Source organism: Rana temporaria, chromosome 1, assembly GCF_905171775.1.
Source record: "Rana temporaria chromosome 1, aRanTem1.1, whole genome shotgun sequence".
Taxonomy (NCBI): Eukaryota; Metazoa; Chordata; class Amphibia; order Anura; family Ranidae; genus Rana; species Rana temporaria.
This window is the reverse complement of record NC_053489.1, coordinates 186248627-186272451: the sequence shown is the minus strand read 5'-3', so window position 1 is coordinate 186272451 and position 23825 is coordinate 186248627. Positions and strand designations below refer to the sequence as shown.

At 42.7% G+C, this 23825-nt stretch overlaps 1 protein-coding gene across 13 annotated transcripts in view; it reads left to right on the top strand.

The window, feature by feature from the left end:
- The window catches only part of NCOR2 (nuclear receptor corepressor 2), a 599120-nt gene that overhangs the window by 240542 nt on the left and 334753 nt on the right, over window positions 1–23825 (top strand). For all 13 annotated transcript variants that reach the window (XM_040347350.1, XM_040347349.1, XM_040347347.1 and 10 more), the window contains 2 exons: window positions 778–957; window positions 2723–2836. In XM_040347350.1, coding sequence (XP_040203284.1) covers window positions 778–957; window positions 2723–2836 — 294 coding nt within the window. The remainder of the gene's footprint in view (window positions 1–777; window positions 958–2722; window positions 2837–23825) is intronic.

Below are 23825 nucleotides of genomic sequence, written 5' to 3'. Positions count from 1 at the left end.
TAGAAGGATTTTATGCCCTGTACACGGTGAGGGCTATGACCAGGATGTATAACTAATATGAGCATTCCAGTAAGTTCAATGTAAGAGTCATTAGATCCCCATTGTTGTTTGTGTTAATTAACTCTGCTATTGTGTAAAAGAGTTCTGTGTTGATTTGTGATAATGTTGATTGTGTCTTCTGAGCTACAAGACGGCAAGTCTGGCCTAAAGGCCATGTCTGAGTCATCTAGGCTGTCAAAAGTGATTAGTTAATGAGCTCATGTTAATTAGGTTGACCCTCAACACAGAGCCTCGTCTCGTATTTGTGGGAGAATTATTTGTATGGGCTTCTAGTTGGGTTGGTTGGAGTGTTCGGTAGCTGCCTCTGTGTTCGGGAATGGAATGTCCTAAATGATATAAACCCCTTTCATATTCGGGGTGTCATTACATACAGGATTTATATAGCGCTAACAGTTTGCACAGGGCTTTACAACATGAATAGACTGATAAATGTGCAACGTGAAAAGTTTAACAGTAAAACACAATTATTATTAAACCGGAAAATTCAGCCTGCAAACAAATCAGACTGTCCATTACATACACTCATACCTATTCGAAGAAATGCGTTGATAATTTTTATGTTAAGCTGATTATATTCAGAGTTAGATTGTTTTCAATCACACAGATTTGTCTCACCAAAGTTTTTCTTTATCTCATAAAAGCCATTTGGGGATTATTTTGAACACTGTCCATTTTTAAAGTGAAATGGTGTGTAAGACTATGTTTTTCCATCTCCAGGATCGCTGTCTAGCTGGGAAACTGGAGCCTTTGTCTCCCTCAAGTCCGCCACATGTGGAAGGAGACTTGGATTTGCTTCCCACTCGCCTTTCAAAGGAGGAGCTGATCCAGAACATGGACAGGGTGGACCGTGAAATCACCATGGTAGAGCAACAGATCACCAAGCTCAAGAAGAAACAAGTAAGTTTATTCCAGTTGTGTCAATGTGGAATGATGTGGAAACCTTGCAAAAAGTCCTGAACAAATTAATGGGGTCGGCAACTACATGGCAAATGAGGTTCAATGTAGAAAAATGTAAAATAATGCATTTGGGTGGCAAAAATATGAATGCAACCCATACACTCGGGGGGGTAGAACCTCTGGGGGAATCTAGGATGTAAAAGGACCCGGGGGGGGGTCCTAGTAGATGATAGGCTCAGCAATGACATGCAATACCAAGCTGCTGCTAACAAAGCAAACAGAATATTGGTATGCATTAAAAAGGGGATTAACACCAGAGATAAAACAATAATTCTCCTGCTCTACAAGACTCCCAGAGGCGATTCAGTTCGCATGTGTTGCGCTATATAAGTTTCTCACTAACTAACTAACTAACTAACTAACTAACTAACTAACTCAATCACTCACTCACTCACTAAAGACTCTGGTCATGGTCAACGGAAAAATATTAACTAAGGGGAGAAGGGGAAGAAGGCGTTTGGGCTGATTAGGGTTAACCAAGCGTTTAAATAGGAACACTTTTCTCAAAATGTGCAGCTGCCCTTGCCTTCCCTCTGAAAAGTGATCCACTGCTTTTTACAGGGCTTTTGAAAGGTTGAATAAAGACGATATACATTATCACCTCCTCACCACTTGTTCCAACCCTAAAAAAGCTGGACCACTGAACTGCAACCACTTTCAAAGCTTGTGGTTTCCACGTGGCAATATGCGGTTATTTAATGTTTGGCAGCGGAAGCGCCTGACGCATGCAACACCTAATTTAATATCTTTCCTTATAGGTAGAGGCCGCTCAACTGCCTGCTTTTGGGCCCCCCCTACCCATTCATGTGAACAAGCCCTACGGTTGCTTGATGTCATATGCCTATCACACCTTTTGATCTACCTGTGAAGGAAAACTGACAGTGGTCTCAAAACTGTGGCTCTGGGGCCGGATGTGGCCCTTTGCTTGCTTTTAGTCGGCCCTTGAGGCCACTGATGCCAACAATGGGGCACTATTACTTCCACTGACACCCACAATGGGGCAGTATTTCTTCCACTGACACCAATGATGGGGCACTATTCCTCCCATCGACACAAGATCAGGCATTGTTTACTCCCACTGGGCATAGTGCGGCTCCCCTAAAGTCTGAAGGACAGTAAACTGACCCTTTCTTTACAAAGTTTGGAGACCCTGTAAATACAAAGTGACACTTTATTGTTGCATTGTATGTCTCAGAAACACTTGTAGACACTATCTGGATTTGGCATCATCTGCTTCTGACATATAGATGAAATCCATGTAGTGATTTTTAAATGGTCCATAGCAAGCAGTGTTTCTTATTTCATACATTAATACATTCTCTGTGCAGGTCTAAGTGTGTTTCTTAAGCTGTAGAGGGTGGCTAGGTGTCTCTCAGGCATATTTCTGTCTGGTTTTGGCCATCAGATGCTCCAAGAACATCCAGCTCTCAAAAAATGAAAGATTACACATACATGTATACTGATGTGCAAACATGCAGAGTACAAATGTTAAATGACAGCTGACAAATGTGACACTAGTGACTGAGCATAGTGAACGCATTAGAACTGCCTTCATTGGCCTGAGACAGAAGAGAGCAGCTGTGTTCCATTCTCAGAGAGTTTACTGTGTTTAGAACCAGTTCTCAAAATCTGCCAGACCTCACTCCCAGTGGGCATTCTAGGTCAGTAGGAAACTACAGTAAAGTGCCTCTATTTCCTTCTACAGCAACAGTTAGAAGAGGAAGCAGCCAAACCATTAGAGCCGGAGAAGCCCATTTCACCTCCACCAATTGAATCAAAGCATCGCAGTCTGGTCCAAATTATATATGATGAGAACAGGGTGAGTTGGCTGATATTGTTACTTTTGATGCTCCTATGAAAACTTGTACAGATTTTTGTGTTAAGATGCTTTCTTTCCTTATGTCTCTTAGCAGATCATCAACGCTTTTAATACTAAATCTTTTTTAATCTTTTTTTTATTTTTTTTTCATTTTTTTTTTTTTATTTAGTATGGTGTTATTTGTTTTCCTCTTTGGCAGCTTTTTCCAATTTCCATTTTTTATGCTCATACTCCAAAAAATAAAAGAAAAAACAAGTGTGTGTTGTTTGGGATTCACCATCTTTTATTTGTTCCAGTGACCAGAACGTAAAATTCTAAATGTGACAGTTGTCAATGGAAAAGGAATAGAGGGGAAAACTTTAAATGGCAACAACCGCCTAAGGCTGGATACATAAGGGGCAAAAATTGTCAGACAACGGTCGATTTGGCAGGAACCGGACTACTTTTGGCCCATGTGTACACAGCTCCCTGTCCAACAGAAGCCGGTCGTGAGCATGTTTGTTCAAGCTTTGTTGAACGAGCATGCTGGAAAACAAGCATCCAATCAGATAAGCACAGCTGTACTAATGACACTGGCTGGGAGAGGGTTAACATCTAAGGGCACTCAAGGGGTTAACTGTATTTAACAGTGTGTAATGTGTGCTGATTTTACTTTATTATCTGGCTGCTTTTCCCCCCCGAACAACCAGATTTCTGTTCACAGTACACAGAGTTCTATGTTTTTGTAAACACAAAACTCTGTGTATGATTGGCCACAGCCGATCAGCTGACATCAGCCAAAATCATTGGCTGAAATCAGCCGACAAACTCGTGTTGTATGCAATTACGGCCCGGGTCAGCAAGGGGCACTCGCATGTGTGCCCCAAACCCGGAAGCAAGCTGGCAATGTACAGGTACATTGTCCGGCCTGCCTGTGCCCGCCAGCCTGCAGTAAATCTACCGTGGATGGGAGCCTAGTAGTTAGGAGCAGGCATGCCTGGAGGAAGCCCACTCCTCCTTAAAGGCACAAGAATACATTAGACACCCAGCAAAAGCACAATGCATCCATTGTGTCTCCATGCAGAATCCAGCAAACAAGCTATACAATCACTAAATTCTCATACAATCTTTAACATGTTAATGTAATTTTAAAGAAAATTTCCAATCCTTTTAAACATAAAGTTGTAATTGAAATAATATCTGCTGATCCTGTCACATGGTTCCTTGTTTGGGAAATTCCTATTCGGGTGTGAAATTGGTTTGTCTTTGTTTTGTAATTGCTCTTCTGTGTTGTCATACTGTCACATGCCCTTTCAGTGAGGAACACAGGTGGCCATCTCAAATTGTATAGCACTGGCAAGGTCCAGCATTGTCACCATCAAAAAATCTGCCCGAACAATGGTATGCAGCTGCTACTGAAGCTTAAGCATGTAGACAGGAAGTGAACATAAACGGCCTTTAGAAAGTCAACATATCTGAGATGCAAAAAAGAATGAAAATCACAAGAGAAAATCATAGCAAATGTTTGATACACAGTGCTTAAAGAGGAAGTGCAGTCTGCTCACATAATTTGCAATAAACACATCTTTGCCATTCTGAAGCTTCTCTCCAACCACTTGCGTATTATTTTTATATATATATATAATATATATATATATATATATATATATATATATATATATATATATATATATATATATATATATATATATATATATATATATATATATATATATATATATATATACTGTGATTCTGTAGTTTCCAAATATGCGGCATAAATCTCCCTCTACAATGTCTGGCTGCAACCATTTTAACTGTCGCCAGCTGAAGTTGCTGCCTGTTCACTTCCTGGACACCTCCAGCTCTGCAGCTCTTATTGGCCCCCTTATGACTCATCTGCCCTCCCTTCCTGGCAAACTCTCATGAGAGTGAGAGAAAGAACTGTGCATGTCATAAGCCTAGGCTTTTTTCCAGACAAACAGGAATTGGGCTGTATACGATATTTACTGGGTGAATATATATATTTTTTTTACTATCCAAATTTAAAACAACAAGGGCAAAAGATTTAATAGATGAAAGATTAAAAAAATTACTTAAGATCCGCTTTAAGCAAACAATTGTTATCCAGTTAAGATTTACAGTCCAGGGGTCTCAAACTGGCGGCCCTCCAGCTGTTGTGAAACTACAAGTCCCATGAGGCATTACAAGGCTGACCGTTACAATCATGACTCCCACAGGCAGAGGCATGATGGGACTTGTAGTTTCGCAACAGCTGGAGGGCCGCCAGTTTGAGACACCTGGTTTACACCTTCTTTAATCAGCCTTGTGAAGTCCCCTTACAGCAGAGCTCAGAGAGGGGGGGAAGGATGAAGTGTTCATATAAAACAGAGAAATATGTAAAGTGATGGTAAAACAGAATGTTGACTTAAAGTGGATGTAAACTCACTCTCATCCTTTCTAAACTACTGTCATAGTGCTGATCTATTAGGATATGCATTCCTCCTGCATGTATCCTTACCTGTCAAATGTCTCCCCTCTGTCTGTTATAAGAACTGAAAAACTGCAGATTCTATGGGTGGGTCTGTTGTCTGGAGCTCTGTGGGTGGAGTTGTGATGTCAGTAGACTCCCCGCCCACCTCTTCACTCCCCTTGTCAACATGCATTTTTTCCTGTGTATTACTTACACTAAATTCTGCTATGAGATCACTAACATCCAGTCAAAATTTAGAAAAGTAACCACATGACTTCTGAAAGGAGTGGGGGTGAGAATTAAAAAATAATGCCTGTTTCCAGGCTAGTGCATGAGATATGTAAATAACCTGTCATTCACAGCAAGGGGGCGGAACAGACTAAGGTTTTTCTCTGTGTCCGTTTTATTTCACTGAACAATAAAAGAGGATTGCTCAGAGCTGGATTAACTCTGTGTGGCAAGACTGGGCACAGATAGAAAATCGTATACTGTACATTGTGACATCAAAAAATAAATAAAACATGTTCGGGTTTACATCCACTTTAAAGAATAGGTCCGCTTTCACACAAAGTGTACTGAATCTTTTTGCCCCTTTACTGACCTGACAGATCCCCCCTCTATAAATGTACCCATAATGATCTGATGGCTGCAGCCTCTGGGCCTTGTTTATATCCAGCACAGCACCTTCTCTGTCACTGGATGTGTATGAGCAGTAAGGCCCCAAAGAAGTCTCCTGGCTGGGAGGTGCAGGCAGACGAGGACCCTAGAAGTCTACAGACCTCACTTTACCAGATGGGACCAGGCAGTGAGGCTGGATGTAAACATTACCTGGAGGTCACGAGCATAAGATGTTGGTACATATACATTTGGAGAGGGCAAGGGTGGGATCTGTTGGGTCAGTCACAGGGAGCAAAAAGAGTAAGTGCACATTTTATGCAAAAGTTTAGGAGATAAAATAAGAAACATTTGTAAAATAACTTGTGCATTGTTTGTTACTTGTGATGTATTTGTGAATTGATAGAATACAATGTTCTAGATATCTGGAAGGCCTGTTGAAGAATTGGAAGTACAGTGCATCAAGAACTGAAAGAGAATACTGTGCCTAATAAATTTCCCCGTTATTTCAGCAGGTGTTTGGCATAAATACGGTGAATGTTAGATAAATATGGCCCATAGCCCCTGTAATTGCATTTGCTACATTATTGCCATTCTTAAAAGCTTGCTATGATATACAGTACGTTATTTTACAAAACTCCAGCTTAGAAAACTATCACCCGTGTAAAACTTAGATTTGCTTGTTTTACCGGTGTAATATGAGGGAAGCATATGCAACGGCTTTGTATCCTTACAATAGGAACAATCACAATCTTGGTAGATCCCCCTTCTAAACTATAATGCCGCATACACACGGTCGTTTTTCGGCATTAAAAAAAAAAGTCATTTAAAATCATCGTGTGTGGGCTTCACATCGTTTTTCGGCTTCTGAAAAAATGTTGTTTTTCGGGTTGTAAAAAATAATCGTGTGTGGGCTAAAACAACGTTTTAAACCCGCGCATGCCCAGAAGCGAGTTATGAGATGGGAGCGCTCTGTCAGGTCACCTGAGGCCAGGTGACAAGTTCACCCCGTTGGGGTCAGGGATGCACCACAGGTTAGTGAACCCTATAGCCGACTGCTGCAATCAGAGAGGAAGCGTGAGCCCAAGATTCCCCAGGGCGCGGAGTCTAAGACCCAGCTTTGTGTTCACCAGAGCCTCTAGTGGTGAGGATGGCCTTTGCTGCAGCTGGATCCAGGTCGCGACCCCTGGGATCCCCTAGGTCACGCTTCGCAGGGAGAGAGAGGAAGCAGCAACCAGGACAAGCGATAGTGATGGGTAAGCCGAGGTCAGGGCAACAGGAAGAAGGGGGTAACCGAGGGACAGGCAGAGGTCAGGGTCACAGGCAAACAGGAAAAGTCAGGGACGAGCCAAAAGCGGTACACAGGAAGGTAAACGTAGCACACTGCAGACAGGAACTTAAGCCAACAACAAGGTTGAACAGCAAAGCAGAACTGCAGTGCAACAGTTAATATAGACTTCCTGGGATGGCCTGGGGTGGAGCCATACAGGAAGGAGAGATGATAAAAAGGCAGCCAGAAGAGGGTCAGGCCTCTAATGGACACATGAAGAGTAGGTAAGCTGCCAGACATTATTGCATGTCCATGACATGCTCATAGCAAGCATGTTCTTCCATTACTGACATGTATGTGTCTTTTTATCACCCAGATTAAGTAAGAAACAGAGTATATGTGAAACATGACATAGACAACCAGTGGCCCTGAACAATGGGCCAGGATTTTACGTACCTTTATCAAGTGATCGTACAGACCCTGTGTTGGGTTATAACGATAGCCCCAGATATATGGCTCAGTGTGTATCTGGGCTCAGTAGAGTTGCCTGGTTTTTAATTGTATTATGTAATAAAGGAAAATAAATGGGGAAGGGGGTGGAAAGAGAGAAGGGGGTATTTTTTTTTTGGGGGGGGGGGGGGGTTGCCAAAAGAGGATCAGGAAAAAGGAGGGAGGATAAGGAGGGTGCAAGTGGATAGAGCGGAGAGAAAAAGCAGAGAAAATATTTTCACTGACCAATTGGTAGAATGTGTGGAATGTTTCTTCAGGCCTCTCACAATACATGATCATGATGGCAGGAGCAATTTCCATACACTCTGTAAAAATACAAAAGACAGTTGGAGCAGAGAGTCAGTTTATCACTGCTGCCTTCCCGAGTGCTGATTGAAAGGAGATGCACACTCATACAAACTTCTTGTTGTTTACCCTCACAGGGCTCTCTTCTGTTATTTGTTCAGCTAATGGGCAGGTTCTGGCCATAAATCATTGGCCGAGACCCACTAATCAGCTTCTGTATGGTAAATGAAAGCACAGCCGGGCAGCAGGTGCATGAGTGTGCGCTCCCTACCTAAAAGTGCTGGATCACGTGCATGTACGTGATCCAGCACAGCAGGGCCGCTCTGCTGCAGTAAATCTGCAGTAGGCGGTCAGCAATCGGTTAAAAAGCAAGTGCTAATAATAATAGCGGTACTATTTACATCTTTTCACATGTTGGATTTCTAGGAAAACGGATACCATCACTAATAGATGGGGCCACCTAATCACACACTTTCTATGCTTAACCATTTTGATGCTCCACTAGAATACAATGATCCTCTGAAGAAATCTTTGCATGCTTATGGCGTGATCGCAGTCCGCCAAGCATTGCAAACATTGGTATGATATGCTAGTTGTATACATATGACTGGTAAAAAGAGGGGTTTCCCGTTATTTTATCATTTCTAAACCACAAATAACTTGCATTTCTTTCTATAGTTATTTTCATCAATATGCATGAATGTCCCAATTCTGTTGTGATCTTGGTACAAAGAAGATATATTGACTGGAAGAGCTGTAGAAATCAACTGAATATTATGCAAACTCACAGGCAGTTTTTTTTTTTAGCTAAAAACTAACAAATTATACATCCTCTGGGATTCTCATGTTCCAAGATTATACAATGTTGAGAAGCATTACAACGGCTGCTCTATCGGAGAATACCCTTCATATAAAAAGAATAAGTGCAAATGTATTTTTCTGCTATATACTGTAATACAGAGAGGTGTGTTTGAGTGTGCTTCTATGTATTATATTCTCAATCAGTTCTTATGTTAAAGTGATTATGAGGTCACAACAGAATTCCATCTATAGTTTTCCTAAAATTCTCCCCAATGATTTGGAGAGTGAACTTATTTAGGGAGATCATTGTGTTTCTCTGATCTGTTAGTTCAGGGAATAAAGGGTGTTGTCGGGGCTGTTGAATGTAGAGTTGTTGCTTGATCTCATTGCACGCTTTTTTTTTTTATTGTGCAGAAAGGTTCATCTGAGGACAGCGGAGATTGCTTTGTCTCTGCTACATCTTGCTCACTGTCTCCTTGAATTTCCAATTATTCTGAGCCTGATAGGAAAAACAATAGTTAGAGGTGTTACATCTGCATTGACAACAAATTAAAGGGCATTGTCAACACAATTGAAGCACAAGAACTTACTGTTGTGCAGTGTGACTTTGTAGACTCTGTGGTTCCCCCAGGCATCTCCAAAAAAAAAAAAAAAAAAACAACACATGTACCAACACATGGAAACCATCTAACTAGCTAATTTGTAAACAAAGCCATCCATCTAAATGCAGCTCACTGGAAAATGATTTATTCAGAAAAAAATTAATGCTCCTCTTTCTTGAATCGATGACCTTATATGCTGAAAATGTCAACATAATCCCCCCTCTCCGTTCAGTCTGACACGTCGAGGAGGTATCCTTTTAAATTTATAATATAATGAATCAGACTGTGGAAAGGAAGAAAGCCATGAAATAAATTTTAATTGCCAAGTACCCTAATGGCAACATTGCTGCACCCACCAAATATTTTGAATGGAGACACATGCAAAAACATTGTACATACAGTATCTTGTTCCAGATTACCATTTATACGAGGAGCATTCAAGTCAAGTGAGTTTATATAATAAAAGAACAAATTTCAAGGAGTGTAATTTGCATTTATTTTTACACATTCTTCTGCTACATTTATACACTTATTCCAGCATTTAACTAATGCCTGGAAAGCTTCAGCATAGAAATATTTGTCCGTACGCCTGAACCATCCTAGGACAGCCTGCTTCACTTCATCATCAGTGCTAAAATACTGACCTCCGAGGAACTTTTTTAGTGCCCGGTTTAAACTACAGCGACTTGGGATCCGACTTGTCAGACCTCAAGTTGTTCCAAGTTGCTGGACATAAGAAATTCCATTGAAGTGAATGAGAGCTGTCTTAATATACGCTACTGAAGTTGCTCCAATTCAGAAAAAGTTCCTATACTTCTTCAAGGCGACTTTTAGGCAACTTGTACCCATAGACTTCAATGGAAGTTGCCTCCAAGTTGGATCTCCATCTATATTGAAGCAACTTTACAGGAAAAAGAAAATAGTTTACCCAGCCAAACCCCTCCCTTCCACAGAGCTGATTATTCTGTGATTGGCCACAGCCAAAGTCACCTGTTCTGGAGGCAACGTTATGTCGCGTTGTAAGTTGCTCAAAGTCGCCATGAAGTCGTGCTGAAGTCACCTCCAAATTACCTTGCAAAGTCGCACTGTAAGTCGGGTTGCCCCTGTGTGAACCGGCACTAAGGGTTCCAAACAGGTCAAAATGATGTGGACATGTCCTTATGCGATCCAGAAAATCCTGGCCTTCCCTGCAAAAATGCTCCTTCAACACAGTGCAGACTTCAACCCTTCTGTGCCGGTCAAACGTGGAAAGCTCTGGGTCTTGGTACCCAGCGTGCACTAGCTTTTCGTAAATCCAAATGTTTGTGAATAATTGTGTTCACCATTCCCACAAAAAGATTCATCCCTTGTGAAATTTCATAATAGGTTATGCGTCGATTATCCAGGATCAGGCGTTCCACATGCTGAATGTTCTCAGGAATGACTGCCGTGGGCTGGGAACCACCATGGCCAGGGTTGTCACTGACGAACGTACGGCCATCTTTGAAATGTTTACACCATTTAAATGTCTTACTACGGCTGAGTGTCTCATCACCGTAATGTGCTTGAATTCTGCTGTAGATAACCATAGGTTTTATGCCTTCATTCACATGAAATGCGCTGTGCAAACTGTTTGGTGCTATATAAAACCTGTATAATAATAATAATAATAATGATGATGAAACGTCATCACCACACCCTGTTCCATGCACGCACTAATGCTGGTCTCTGCTCTCTTGAATAACTGTCTTTGGACTGGCCCGTGACATGTGCCCTGGACTGGCCCGTGACATTTGCCCTGGACTGGCCCGTGACATTTGCCCTGCCTATCAGTAATAGGACACACTTGCCACTTACTACTGCATGTAGTACCGCCATGCTTTTTATACCTGTAAAATTAAAAGTTTTGGTTTGACTTGAACGACCCTCATAGATAGCTTTATGTTCCCAAGCTGGCCAAGGGTTGCACCCAAAGCCATACAATGAAAAATACATAGTGGGCTCACCCTGTGGACATGAGTAGCAAATCTAATATCAATCATTTTCTAGATGCCGTAAAGAAGTCCATCTGTCTTCTGTACGCATAAATAAATACCCTTTACTTAACAAAAAACCCAACCTGTAGACTTATTCAATATATAATTATAGCTACTACAATTATACATTTTGTGAATGAATAAATAACCCCTATCCTTTCTGTAAACATACAGTGGATATAAAAAGTCTACACACCCTACACAAATATTGCACAACAGTGACATTACCTAGAACTGAATGTCCCTCTAAAATTTATTAAAAAAAATAAGAAGAAAACTGGTCTGGGAGGCTGCCAAGAGGCCTACAGCAACATTAAATGAGCTGCAGGAATATCTGACAAGTACTGGTGGTGTGGTACATAAGAAAACAATCTCCCATGTTCTTCATATGTCTAGGCTATGGGGTAGAGTGGCAAGACAGAAGCCTTCTCTTACGAAGAAAAACATCCAAGCCCCGCCAAATTTTGCAAAAATACACCTGAAGTCTCCCAAAAGCATGTGAGAAAATGTGTTATGGTCTCATGAAACCAAGGTTGACCTTTTTGGTCATGATTTCAAAAGATATGTTTTGCGCAAAAACAACACTGCACATCACCAAAAAAACACCATAACCACTGTGAAGCATGGTGGTGGCAGCCTCATGCTTTGGGGCTGTTTTTCTTCAGCTGGAACAGGGGAGTTAGTCAAGGGAATTATGAACAGTTCCAAATACCAGTCAATATATAAACCTTCAGGCTTATGCTAGAAAGCTGAACATGAAGAGGAAACTTCATCTTTCAGCATGACAATGACCCAAAACATACATCCAAACAAAGGAATGGCTTCACAAGAAAAATACTAAAGTTTTGGAATGGCCCAGCCAGAGCCCAGACCTGAATCCCATTTAAAATCTGTGGGGTGATCTGAGGAGGGCTGTGCACAGGAGATACCCTTGCAACCTTACAGATATGGAGTGTTTTTGCAAAGAAGAGAGTCAAGATTTGCCATGCTGATGGACTCACAACCAAAAAATACTGAGCGCTGTAATTAGTATCCATGAATACGCCGGCGTAAATTCTATCTGAATTTACCCCACTGTGTTTGCCTGTACCAGATTGCATGGTGCTGCAGTACCATGCAAAGTGGTGCAGTGGGTTTTTAACTACTTCCCACCCAGCCTATAGCAGAATGACGGGCAGGCAGTGGTTGCGTTATCCTGACTGGACGTCATATGATGTCCAGCAGCATAACAGTCGCCATGTGCCCGTGGGGGCGCACATCGCAGCGATCGGTGGTGCGTTGTGTCAGTCTGATGGAGGCTTTTTACCACGTGATCAGCCATGTCCAATCACGGCTGATCATGATGTAAACAGGAAGATCTGTTGATCGGCTTTTCCTCACTCGCGTCTGACAATTGGCTGCTCTCCTGAAAGCGGGGGTCTGTGCTGATTATCAGCGCAGCCCCCCCCCTCGGATGCCCACCCTGGACGACCAGAATGCAGGAATAGACCACAAGGGATGGCCACCCCACTGGACCACCAGGTATGCCACCTAAACCACCAGGGAAATGCCAATATGTGCCCAGGCCGCTGCCAAATAAAGCCCAGGCAACTGCCAATCAGTGCCTATCCACAATGCCTGCCAGTGCCACAAGGGATACCCATTAGTGCCACGTATCAGTGCCCAGCAGGGCTGCCTATCAGTGCCACTCAACATTGCCCATCAGTGCAGCCTTTTAGTGCCCATCAGTGTCGCCTATCAGTGCCACCCATGAGTGCCCATCAGTGCCGCCTATCAATGTCCATCAGTGTTGCACATCAGTGCCGCCTACCAGTGCCCATCGTCAGTGCCACCTTGTCAGTGCTGCCTTATCATTGCCCATCAGTGAAGGAGAAAACGTACTTATTTACAACATTTTATAACGCAAACAAAGAAAAACTTTTATTTTTCTTTTCAAAATCTTCAGTCTTTTTATTTGTTTAGCAAAACATAAAAACCGCAGAGGTGATCAAATACCACCAAAAGAAAGCTCTATTTGTAGGAACAAAATGATAAAAAGTCTGTTTGGGTACAGTGTAGCATGATCGTGCAATTGTCATTTAAACAGTGACAGCGCTGAAAGCTGAAAATTGGATTGGGCAGGAAGAGGGGTCAGTGCCTGGTATTGAAGTGGGTGCATGCACTACTGTTGGTGCAATCCAGTGAATTTCCTGCTATCCTGCAATTTTCCTGCTACACTGAATCGCACAGGAATGTAGACCACATTGGGTGTGAAACGGCCCTCACTGCAGGTGTATGTATTTGTAAATGACACCAGCAGTTCACCAACTTTTATAAATATGCCTCTAGCTGCTTGGGCAGTACCCTTTGTGCTGTATAGCTATTGCATTGTGAGGGTTATCAGACATCTGGATTACAGGGCTTTGGCACAGAATGAAGTGTCACGCAGTCATGAATCTGCAAAGCAGGCTTACTACAGTTGGCTTTACAAGGGGAAGGAATTGCTATCTATGATCCTAAAGGTTTTTATAAGATCCTGTAACACATTTACCGCGAGTGGCTGATAAGTGACTGCTCTGCCTCATCAGATTTGGGGAGCTTCTTGCAATGAGTCCCTGAGTACAGAAAAAATAAAATGAATAACCAATCTGGAGCTTTTACATTTTAAAAGCCAAGTCGGCAAATGCAACCTCTACATTTCCTCACATCTCCCTTGGATTCCTATTTATGCTTTTAGTGTACAATTTAAACACCGCTTGCATTTTTCCAGCATTATGTTTTAGCTTGATCTGTTCCAGTATGCAAGCATATGGATTGGTTCCAGTAAATAAGCCAGTGGGAAAAGCTCATTTTGTCATGCTGACCTTTATACAGGTGGATGATTGGTTGGTAGCGAGCAATACGTGTGTGGTACATTCATGACAGCATTGTAGTATCACGCATGGAGCCTATCTATCAGAATGCTATGGAGGATGCAGTGATAAGATCAGCACATGCTGTTCCTCCTTATGGTCTTAGGAAATTGTCTTTTGTAAATCAAAGCCTTGTTTTTAAAGACTGGACTTCCTCCAGCTGTTCTCTCTGTGAATTATTTTAAGCAGCAATGATAAAAAAAAAAACGAAACTACAATGAAATGAGGGTCTGTCCAGTTTTGACATTGCTACAGAGGCATACAAATAAAATCTGTCTGTACCCTTCATTGCTATTATTAATTACAACAGTCTGCATTTGACACACATGGTAGAGTTTCCTTCACCGTGTTACTTTGCAATCAAATCCTGTCACTGGGCTAATGGAGATGACCTTTAAATGTAGCCAGGTCCCCCAGGACGGGAGATGAGCAGAGGGCTGGTGTTATCGTGCTTGAAGCGGAAAGAAAGTGTTAAGAGCATTTTGGAATTTGCTGTGTATGCTCCTCCATGGCGAGCAATGCGCTGGGACATTTTTATTAATCTTCCACCTAATAACTGCTATCCTGCAGGGCCCACTGAGATGGAATGGTATTTGCAAGCAACACACAGCTGCTGAATCGTAGGAGCAGGTGACCAGACTATTAAGATGTATTTCCTATCAATGACTTGCCTTCTCGGTTGCGGGCTTGGGTAGTGTGGTATTGGTGCTAAAAGTGTTTTTCCAGACAGAACCAGCATGCCAGCTCTACACTATATTACAAGGCAAACCAGTAATCATGCAATATATAACAGCCCTTTCTATAAAATAAATAATAAAGTAGCAGGGGACCATTTATCCCAGAAATAATACATTGTCTTATTATTTATATTGCATAATTGGTATGGTACAAAAGAAAATAAGTGTTTCTTTATTGTAGCTGCACACATTTGTCAGGTGGGGATTTTGAACAACAAGTCTGCACAGTAAGGACTATGGGTTCAGAAATTGTATTTTGTCCGCTAAATGACATGTATAGTTGCATGGATAACACGGCTGGAAAAAAATAAAAAAAGATGCCAATCAAGCTTCAACTCCAACTGTTCATGAATATTTTAGAATAACTTACAGAACCACTGTTGCAAAAAATATTATATTCACATACAGTAACTATGTTAAAGCCATTCTTCAATCAAAAAAACATTAAAAGTCATAAGCTACAAATCCTGCTGACTTTTATTAAAAGGACACTTACCTGTTTAGAGAACCAGTGGCATCTTTACCTGGGCTAGTTCTTCACTAGTCTTCAGATCCTTGGCATCTTTTCTTTAGTGTGGGAAGCTGGCTGTGACAATGGGCCACACTGCACTTTGTGAATGGTCCTGCAGCCTTCTGGGCCTGTAATCTGTCACAGAAAGCTGCAGGTGTGGGAGTGGGTGCCTGTCAAAGCTAGGTACCCCCCCCCCCCCAAAAAAAAAAATCATATGCAACATATGGTAGAGAACTGTGGAGGCTCAGGCAAAACCTAACTAACACTAAACCTGCTCTCTGCCACATTATAAACCTAATCTATCTAACCCTGTAAAGCAAAAATCACTATACTTATTCCTATTCTGCAGCCGATCCGGTCAGGTCCCAGCATCAGCTGTCAGCGGCAGCTTCAGTGTGCAGGAGAGGCAGCCGAGAACAGAAGCCCCATAGTAAGTCTATAAGTGACCTCACTGCCCAGCCATTTCACAGCCATTGTGAGTCCTCTCCTGCAAACAGCTTCCACTGCTGGAAACCCGACCAGATCGGCTACAGAATAGGTAAGTACAGCGATTTTTGCTTTACAGCAGCGGCCTAAAATGAGTGGCCCTCCAGCTGTTGCGAAACTACAAGTCCCATCATGCCTCTGCCTGTGGGAGTCATGCTTGTAACTGTCAGCCTTGCAATGCTTCATGGGACTTGTAGTTTCGCAACAGCTGGAGGGCAGCCTGTTTGAGACCCCTGCTTTACAGGGTTAGATAGTTAAGGTTTAGAATTAGTTATTTTTTGCCTGGACTTACACTTTAAAGTGTTTGTAACACATTGTGACTTTTTTTTTTTTAAAACAATTTTTACTGTTTTTTTGACATACACATCCGGAAAGGAAAAAAGGCACATTGGTTGTTACAAAATCTGCATGAGGTGGCATAAAACTAACATTTCAAACCCCCACGCATTGTCCCCTCCTGGAACGTAACTGCACCAGTCCCTCAACGGAGGGACAATTTGTCACCAGATGACCCAGCCTGAGCCCAAGCTGGTCCACCGGCGCAAATACTTGACTGTCAGTAAAAGAAACAGATAGAAACATGACATATCATCCACCGCCAACATTCACACCAGCTCACACCCACATACAACCATACTGGCCTCCTAGCCCATCCCCCCCACACACACCCCGGCCCAGGCCGCCCGGAGCCCCCCCCACCCACAGCCAGTTATGGCTGAGAGAGCGGGGTATCCCCCCAAAAGGAATCCGCTATGTCCAGCCAGGGCTGCCAAATCTTGTAAAACTTCTTGGGACAGGCCCTTCCCTTATATATACACTTAAACATAGGTAATACCCTCTTTACCATACGATACAACATTTGGGTATTCGGGGCAGAGGCACTCTTCCAATGTAACAAAATCAGTTTCCTGGCATAGAATAGAACAATTCGTATCAAAGTTCGAGCATGGGTGGTAGGTACAGAGTCATTGAGCACCCCCAACAATCCGGTCTCCGGGGTGAGAGGAACAGAGATGTGTAAAGTGTCCTTAAAAAAAGAAAATAATTCCCTCCAGTATAATAAAACAGCGGGATATGACCAAAACATATGTGAATAGTCGGCCTCAGTGGAGTCACACCTGGGGCAGGAAGCACTGGGATTCAGACCCATACGGGCCAACCTGGCAGGAGTATAGTGCAACTGGTGAATGAATTTAAATTGTATGTATTGATCATTAGAGCCAATAAGATCAAGGAAGCACACCTCCGAGGCCTCCTCCCACCCCTCCTCGGACAGCCCCGGAATGTCCACCTCCCACTTCCGTTGAGCAATCTGAAAGGGCTTAACCCCCACTGATTGTAGGCGTGTATAGAACGCTGTAACCAGTTTCTCTATGTCTGAGTAGGACATGAGTGCCTCCAGAGGCGATTCCGTGAGCCCCTATGTCAGACCCCCAAACTGAGCCCGAACCGCATGGCGGAGGGACATATATCTGAATAGAAATTTCGCCTGTACCCCATTGCGAGCCCGCAATTCCTCAAACAAAAGAAATTGGTCATTAATAAAAATGTGGGAAGCACGCGTGATCCCAACCTGGGTCCACCACCCAGAGTCGGGATGGCCCAGGAGCTCAGGGAAATTTGAATTGTACCATAGGGGGGCCCTAGGAGACACCCCACCTGAATCAGTGAGCAAGCCGTTGCCCTCGTGCCATGCCAACCAGCCAACCTCTGACGGAGCGTAACGGGAGCATCGTCCGGCCTTTGACCTGAGAAGGTCATCGACCAACGAGTCCCTGGAGCCCACTTGAGCAGTCAGTAGAGCAGTGGAGCATGATGGGGAGGCCTCCAGGAACCAATCATAAACATACGTTAGTTGAGACGCTATAAAATACCGACGTAGGTTAGGGCAAGCCAGACCCCCCTCCAGCTTAGCCGCCTGGAGAGAGGGCCTGGCCATGCGAGGGCTCGACCCCTGCCACAAAAATGTGAAAAGGATCGAGTCAATTTTTTAAAAAAAATTTCTTTAACAAAAAAATTGGGGATGCCCGAAACACATATAAAAATGTTGGTAGGTATATCATCTTAAAAATGTTCACCCGGCCAATAAGGTTAAGCGGTAAAGAGGTCCAGGTTTTGAGCCTAGTCTCCATATGTGCAACAATTGGGGTAACATTAAGAGTTTCGTAGGAAGACAGGTCTGCGTTAATATTTATCCCCAAGTATTTAAAGGTAGGTTGAATGGACAATTTGGACCTTGAGAGGTAGGAATAATCAAGCATAGGGCCTATAGGGAATGCAACCGATTTTTCCCAACCTACCCTCAACCCGGAGACCTTCCCGAATTCCTCCACCACCCTCATCAGGGAGACAAAGGACCGCTCCGTACCGTCGAGGTAAATTAGGGCGTCGTCCGCGTATAGAGATATATTTTCGGAGAGGGAACCGACACATTGTGACTTTACATGTATGCCCTCCGGATTATGCTGCCAATAAATACAGTGTGTGTGTTTTTCACAATGAAAAGGCTAAATATCTTTTCTCACACTGCTGTGCAGTCATGTGACCCCCCCGCCGCTCTTCTTCCCCGATATATGGAGAGAAGCGGGAGGGGCCACGTTTCCCCTGTGACATTAGCTGGGCAGCAGATGGGGATCACGTGACCGCACAGTTGCAGTACAGGAAAAGGTGTTTAGCCTTTGTATTTAAAAAAACACACACTGTAGTTATTTGCAGCATAATCCGGAGGGGATACGTGTATATTTGTTGCATATTGTAGCTGAATAGCTGCAGGAGGGATGAGGAGGAAAGCCACTGTCATGCTAACAGGCAGAGAGGGAGGGGGAGAGGAGAGAGATTCAAAGCAGAGCAGCGTGCTGATGAAGGCACGTAACCTGACCACGGTATCGTGGCTCAGCACAGACAGGGGGACACAGAAACAGGCAGGATCAACCAGGTCTATTGCAATATAGAAAGGAACAAATTACACTGCACGAGCACTGTGCTATAGATCATGCCTTAAAGGTACAGTTTTTTTTTTTTAATTGTTTAATCAACTTCTGTTGAAAGGATGTGTTGTAAAATGTTCCATCGATCAGCAGCTGCAGCCGCTGATCCATGTATTCTGACAGCTGTGGTTACTGCTGTCCAAATACAATGCCAAAGTGAGAGGGATTCCTTCATCCACCTCATTTATATAGATGGAAGAATCTGTTAGTGTTTTTTTGTCTTTTCAGACAAAAGGCTGAACAGAAAAATACTAACCGTTTAGAGTGCTTAAGCACTCCTGTGCTTACAGCTTTACAGCTGTATATCTTCAATGTTAGATTTGAGGCACTGCTACCTACAGCTCTCCCAAACTGCCCCAAAGATGCTGCTTGCAGCACTTTTTCTAACATCCCGCAAGCGCACCACCTCAGTGTAAAAGGACTCGGGCTTTCACATTCGGGCGGCATGGGAGGCAGTTTTCAGGTGCTTTACAGACGCTATTTCTAGTGCTAAATTGCCTGAAAACTGCCTCAGTGTGAAAGAGATCTAACTGCTAGTTTTAGGACATGCAAGGCCTCATGCACATGGGCAGAAAACACAGTTTTTATTAAAGGAAAAATAGCACAGCAATTTTTAATGGAAGATCCCTCAAGGGGCTTTTTAGCATTGGAATATACTAAATTGTATCAATGATGTATCTATAAATATAATAATTTGTAAACCTTTTCTTTCTCACATAGTAATTAATTCCCTGAAAAAGACCAAGAAAGGTCGAAACGCGTAGGGTTTATGTGAAGCTGTACAAAAATACAAAGTGTTTGCATAACATGAGTTATGTGTAGTTTTCCAATTTTTTAATGAGTATGTTGTCAATGTTGGGGTCAGAACTGTTTTTTACGACTTTTATGTAATTCTGGAAAATATTTTTGATATCATTTAACTAATAAATAAATACCAATTTTTATGTAACATCTTCTGCTTTTAAAATGCGTATCTCTCTGCTAAAAAGCCCCTTGAGGGATCTTCCATTAAATACTACAAATTGGGGTGTGCAGCATCCACGGCACACATAGATGTGTTGTCTATTCTAAATAGCACAGCAATGACTCACAGGAAACACAGCAAGAAGGTGTTCGCTGCACCAGGTGGGACCCCAAAAGTAAACCTGTGGCAAATCTGCTGCTAGGTCCATATATCAGGGGAAACCAGCCAGCAGTATTCCTATGAGATATTTGTTATATAAATCACATCAAATTATTTATTTATTTAGTTTGATCCTGGATAGAGGCCTGCATAGGTCAATATAAGGAAGAACACCAAAGGCACACAGCACTAGATGGTAAAAGTTCAAAAGAGCCATAAAAGGATATCTTTCTTGCCCGCTCTCAGCAGGCAGATAATGACCAGGAATTGCAGAGTCTCATTACAAAGATGCAAAATGATCCAAAAGGAAATTGTACTTACAGGTGTTAAAGGTCCCATGGGGCTTATTGGGAAGGAAAAGATGCCAGAGGAGAGACACATGGCAAGTATGTGGTGGCTGAGCACCACCATTTATACTCACTCCAAGACCAAGGAAATGCTTCCTTCTGCCTGCAGCAGACTAATGACATCATCTTCGCTTATGCAAAGTCACTCATTAAATGATAAGAGCGTTTCAGAAAAAAAATGATATCATTATATATTGTGATATTTATTTATGCTGACTTTAAAGTTACTAAAAAGTCCACAACTTTAGCTGGATCAATCTGCTGCGGGTTTCATGGCATTGTGTGGTTTCAGCAGGAACTTAATGCTTTAAGAGGAGAGAGGCTTCTGGCTTGGGATGAAAGGAGTATCCAAAATAGGGCTTAGTGTAATGTTTGGTTTAGCTTTTAGGGCTCAAGTGTTGGGGAATAGGTTAAGTTCTAAGGACTCGCTTTACGAGGTTAGATAAGGTATTACATGTTCAAATATTATTATTATTATTGTTGTTATTGTTATTATTATTGATATTATTATTATTACTATACATGTTCAAATAGGGAAAGTATAGTGTTGTTTCAGTCAACACATATGCTGGGAGTCTATTTCACAATGTGGTGTAACTGTTGGTGTGTTTTTTTATTTGTTTGCTCCTGTATATTGCTGATATTGTTTTAAATGTAACGATTATTTGTAGAAGAAAAGACTATGGGGTTGCATTACTAAAACTGGAGAGTGCATAATCTGATGCAGCTGTGCATGATAGCCAATCAGCTCGTCCAATTAACCACTTAACCACTTCACCCCCGGACCATATTGCTGCCCAAAGACCAGAGTACTTTTTGCGATTCGGGACTGCGTCGCTTTAACAGACAATTGCGCGGTCGTGCGACGTGGCTCCCAAACAAAATTGGCGTCCTTTTTTTTCCCACAAATAGAGCTTTATTTTGGTGGTATTTGATCACCTCTGCGGTTTTTATTTTTTGCGCTATAAACAAAATTAGAGCGACAATTTTGAAAAAAATGAATATTTTTTACTTTTTGCCATAATAAATATCCCCCAAAAATATATAAAAAAAAACATTTTTTTTCCTCCGTTTAGGCCGATACGTATTCTTCTACCTATTTTTCGTAAAAAAAAATCGCAATAAGCGTTTATGATTGGTTTGCGCAAAAGTTATAGCGTTTACAAAATAGGGGGTATTTTTATGTAATTTTTATTAATATTTTTTTTTTACTAGTAATGGCGGCGATCAGCGATTTTTTTTCGGTATTGCGACATTATGGCGGACACTTCGGACACTTTTGACACATTTTTGGGACCATTGGCATTTTTATAGCGAGCAGTGCTATAAAAATGCATTGGATTACTATAAAAATGCCACTGGCAGTGAAGGGGTTAACACTAGGGGCGGGGAAGGGGTTTAGTATGCCTGGGTGTGTTCTTACTGTGGGGGGGGGGGGTGACCTCACTAGGGGAAACACTGATCCTCTGTTCATACATTGTATGAACAGAAAATCGGCGTTTCCCCCGCTGACAGGACCGGGAGCTGTGTGTTTACACACACAGCTCCCGGTCCCCGCTCTGTAACGAGCGATCGCGTGTGCCCGGCGGCGATCGCGCCCGCCGGGCACACGCACAGGAGTCGGGGGCGAGCAGGGGGCGCGCGCGCCCCTAGTGGCGGCTGAAAGAGCCGACGTAGAATGACGTGCTCTCGCCCAGGAGAGCCAGCTTGCCGACGTAGAACGGCAGTGCGCAGTCGGCAAGCAGTTAAGGACCGCCTCCTGCACATATACGTCGGCAGAATGGCACGGCTGGGCACATGTACATACAGGTACGTCCTGTACTATTACCCAGCCATGGGTCGCGGGCGCGCGCCCGCAGCGTGCTCCCGCGACCCGGTCCGAAGCTCCGGGACCCGATTGCTGCTGGAGTCCCGCGATCGGTCCCCGGAGCTAAAGAACGGGGAGAGCCGTGTGTAAACATGGCTTCCCCGTTCTTCACTGTGGCGGCTGCATCGATCGTGTCATCCCTTTTATAGGGGGACACAATCGATGACGTCACACCTACAGCCACACCCCCCTACAGTTGTAAACACACTTCAGGTCACACATAACCCCATCAGCGCCCCCTTGTGGTTAACTCCCAAACTGCAGTTGTCATTTTCACAATAAACAATGCATTTTAAATGCATTTTTTGCTGTGAAAATGACAATGGTCCCAAAAATGTGTCAAAATTGTGCGAAGTGTCTGCCATAATGTCGCAGTCACGAAAAAAATTGCTGATCGCCGCCATTAGTAGTAAAAAAAATAAAAATAAAATAAAAATGCAATAAAACTATCCCCTATTTTGTAAACTCTATAAATTTTGCGCAAACCAACCGATAAACGCTTATTGCAATTTTTTTTACCAAAAATAGGTAGAAGAATACGTATCGGCCTAAACTGAGGAAATTTTTTTTTTATATATATATTTTTTTGGGGGATATTTATTATAGCAAAAAGTAAAAAATATTGTATTTTTTTTCAAAATTGGCGCTCTATTTTTGTTTATAGCGCAAAAAATAAAAACCACAGAGGTGTTCAAATACCACCAAAAGAAAGCTCTATTTGTGGGAAAAAAGGATGCCAATTTTGTTTGGGAGCCACGTCGCACGACTGTGCATTTGTAAATTCAAGCGACGCTTTCCCGAATCGCAAAAAGGGGCATGGTCCTTTAGCTGCATTTTGGTCCGGGTCTTAAGTGGTTAAGCTTTGACAAGAAGTCTGGAAGTTGATAAATTTTTATTCAGAGCTGCACCAGATTTTGCACTCTCCAGTTTTAGTAAATCAGCCCCAATATGTTCCCCCCAGGAGTTAGGGAAATATTTTCAGTGGATACTTTATTGTTTAGTCAAACGTAGGGGTCTTGGACCAGGACCTCTCTTCTTCCATGCCTCAAACGTACTGCAGATCCCTTAACCTGCCACAGTGCCTCCCAGTTCCATTTGTGACCCTCAACCTCCAACAGTGCCCCTAGGTCCCCTGAGAGCCTTTAGCTCCTACAGTATTGCCCAACTTCTCAAAGTGCCGCTCCAGCACCCACACAGTGCCCTTCAGTCCCCTGCAGTGCTCCTGCAAAATTCCCAGTGCCCTCCAGAGACACATCCCCCACAGTTTCCTCTAGAAACATCATTGCTTACAGGGCCACCAAGTCTGCTGTGGAGTACCCATTACTCACAGTGATATGCAATCAAATCCAGAACCTTTCAGAATTTTGTTTCATATTTTGTACTCCCATGCTTTTATTTTGTGAGAATAAACATATTTTTACCATTGGGGCATGAAAAGTTTTAGGAGAATTTATTAGGACCTGGTCTCAATAAGGTTGAAAACCATTGTT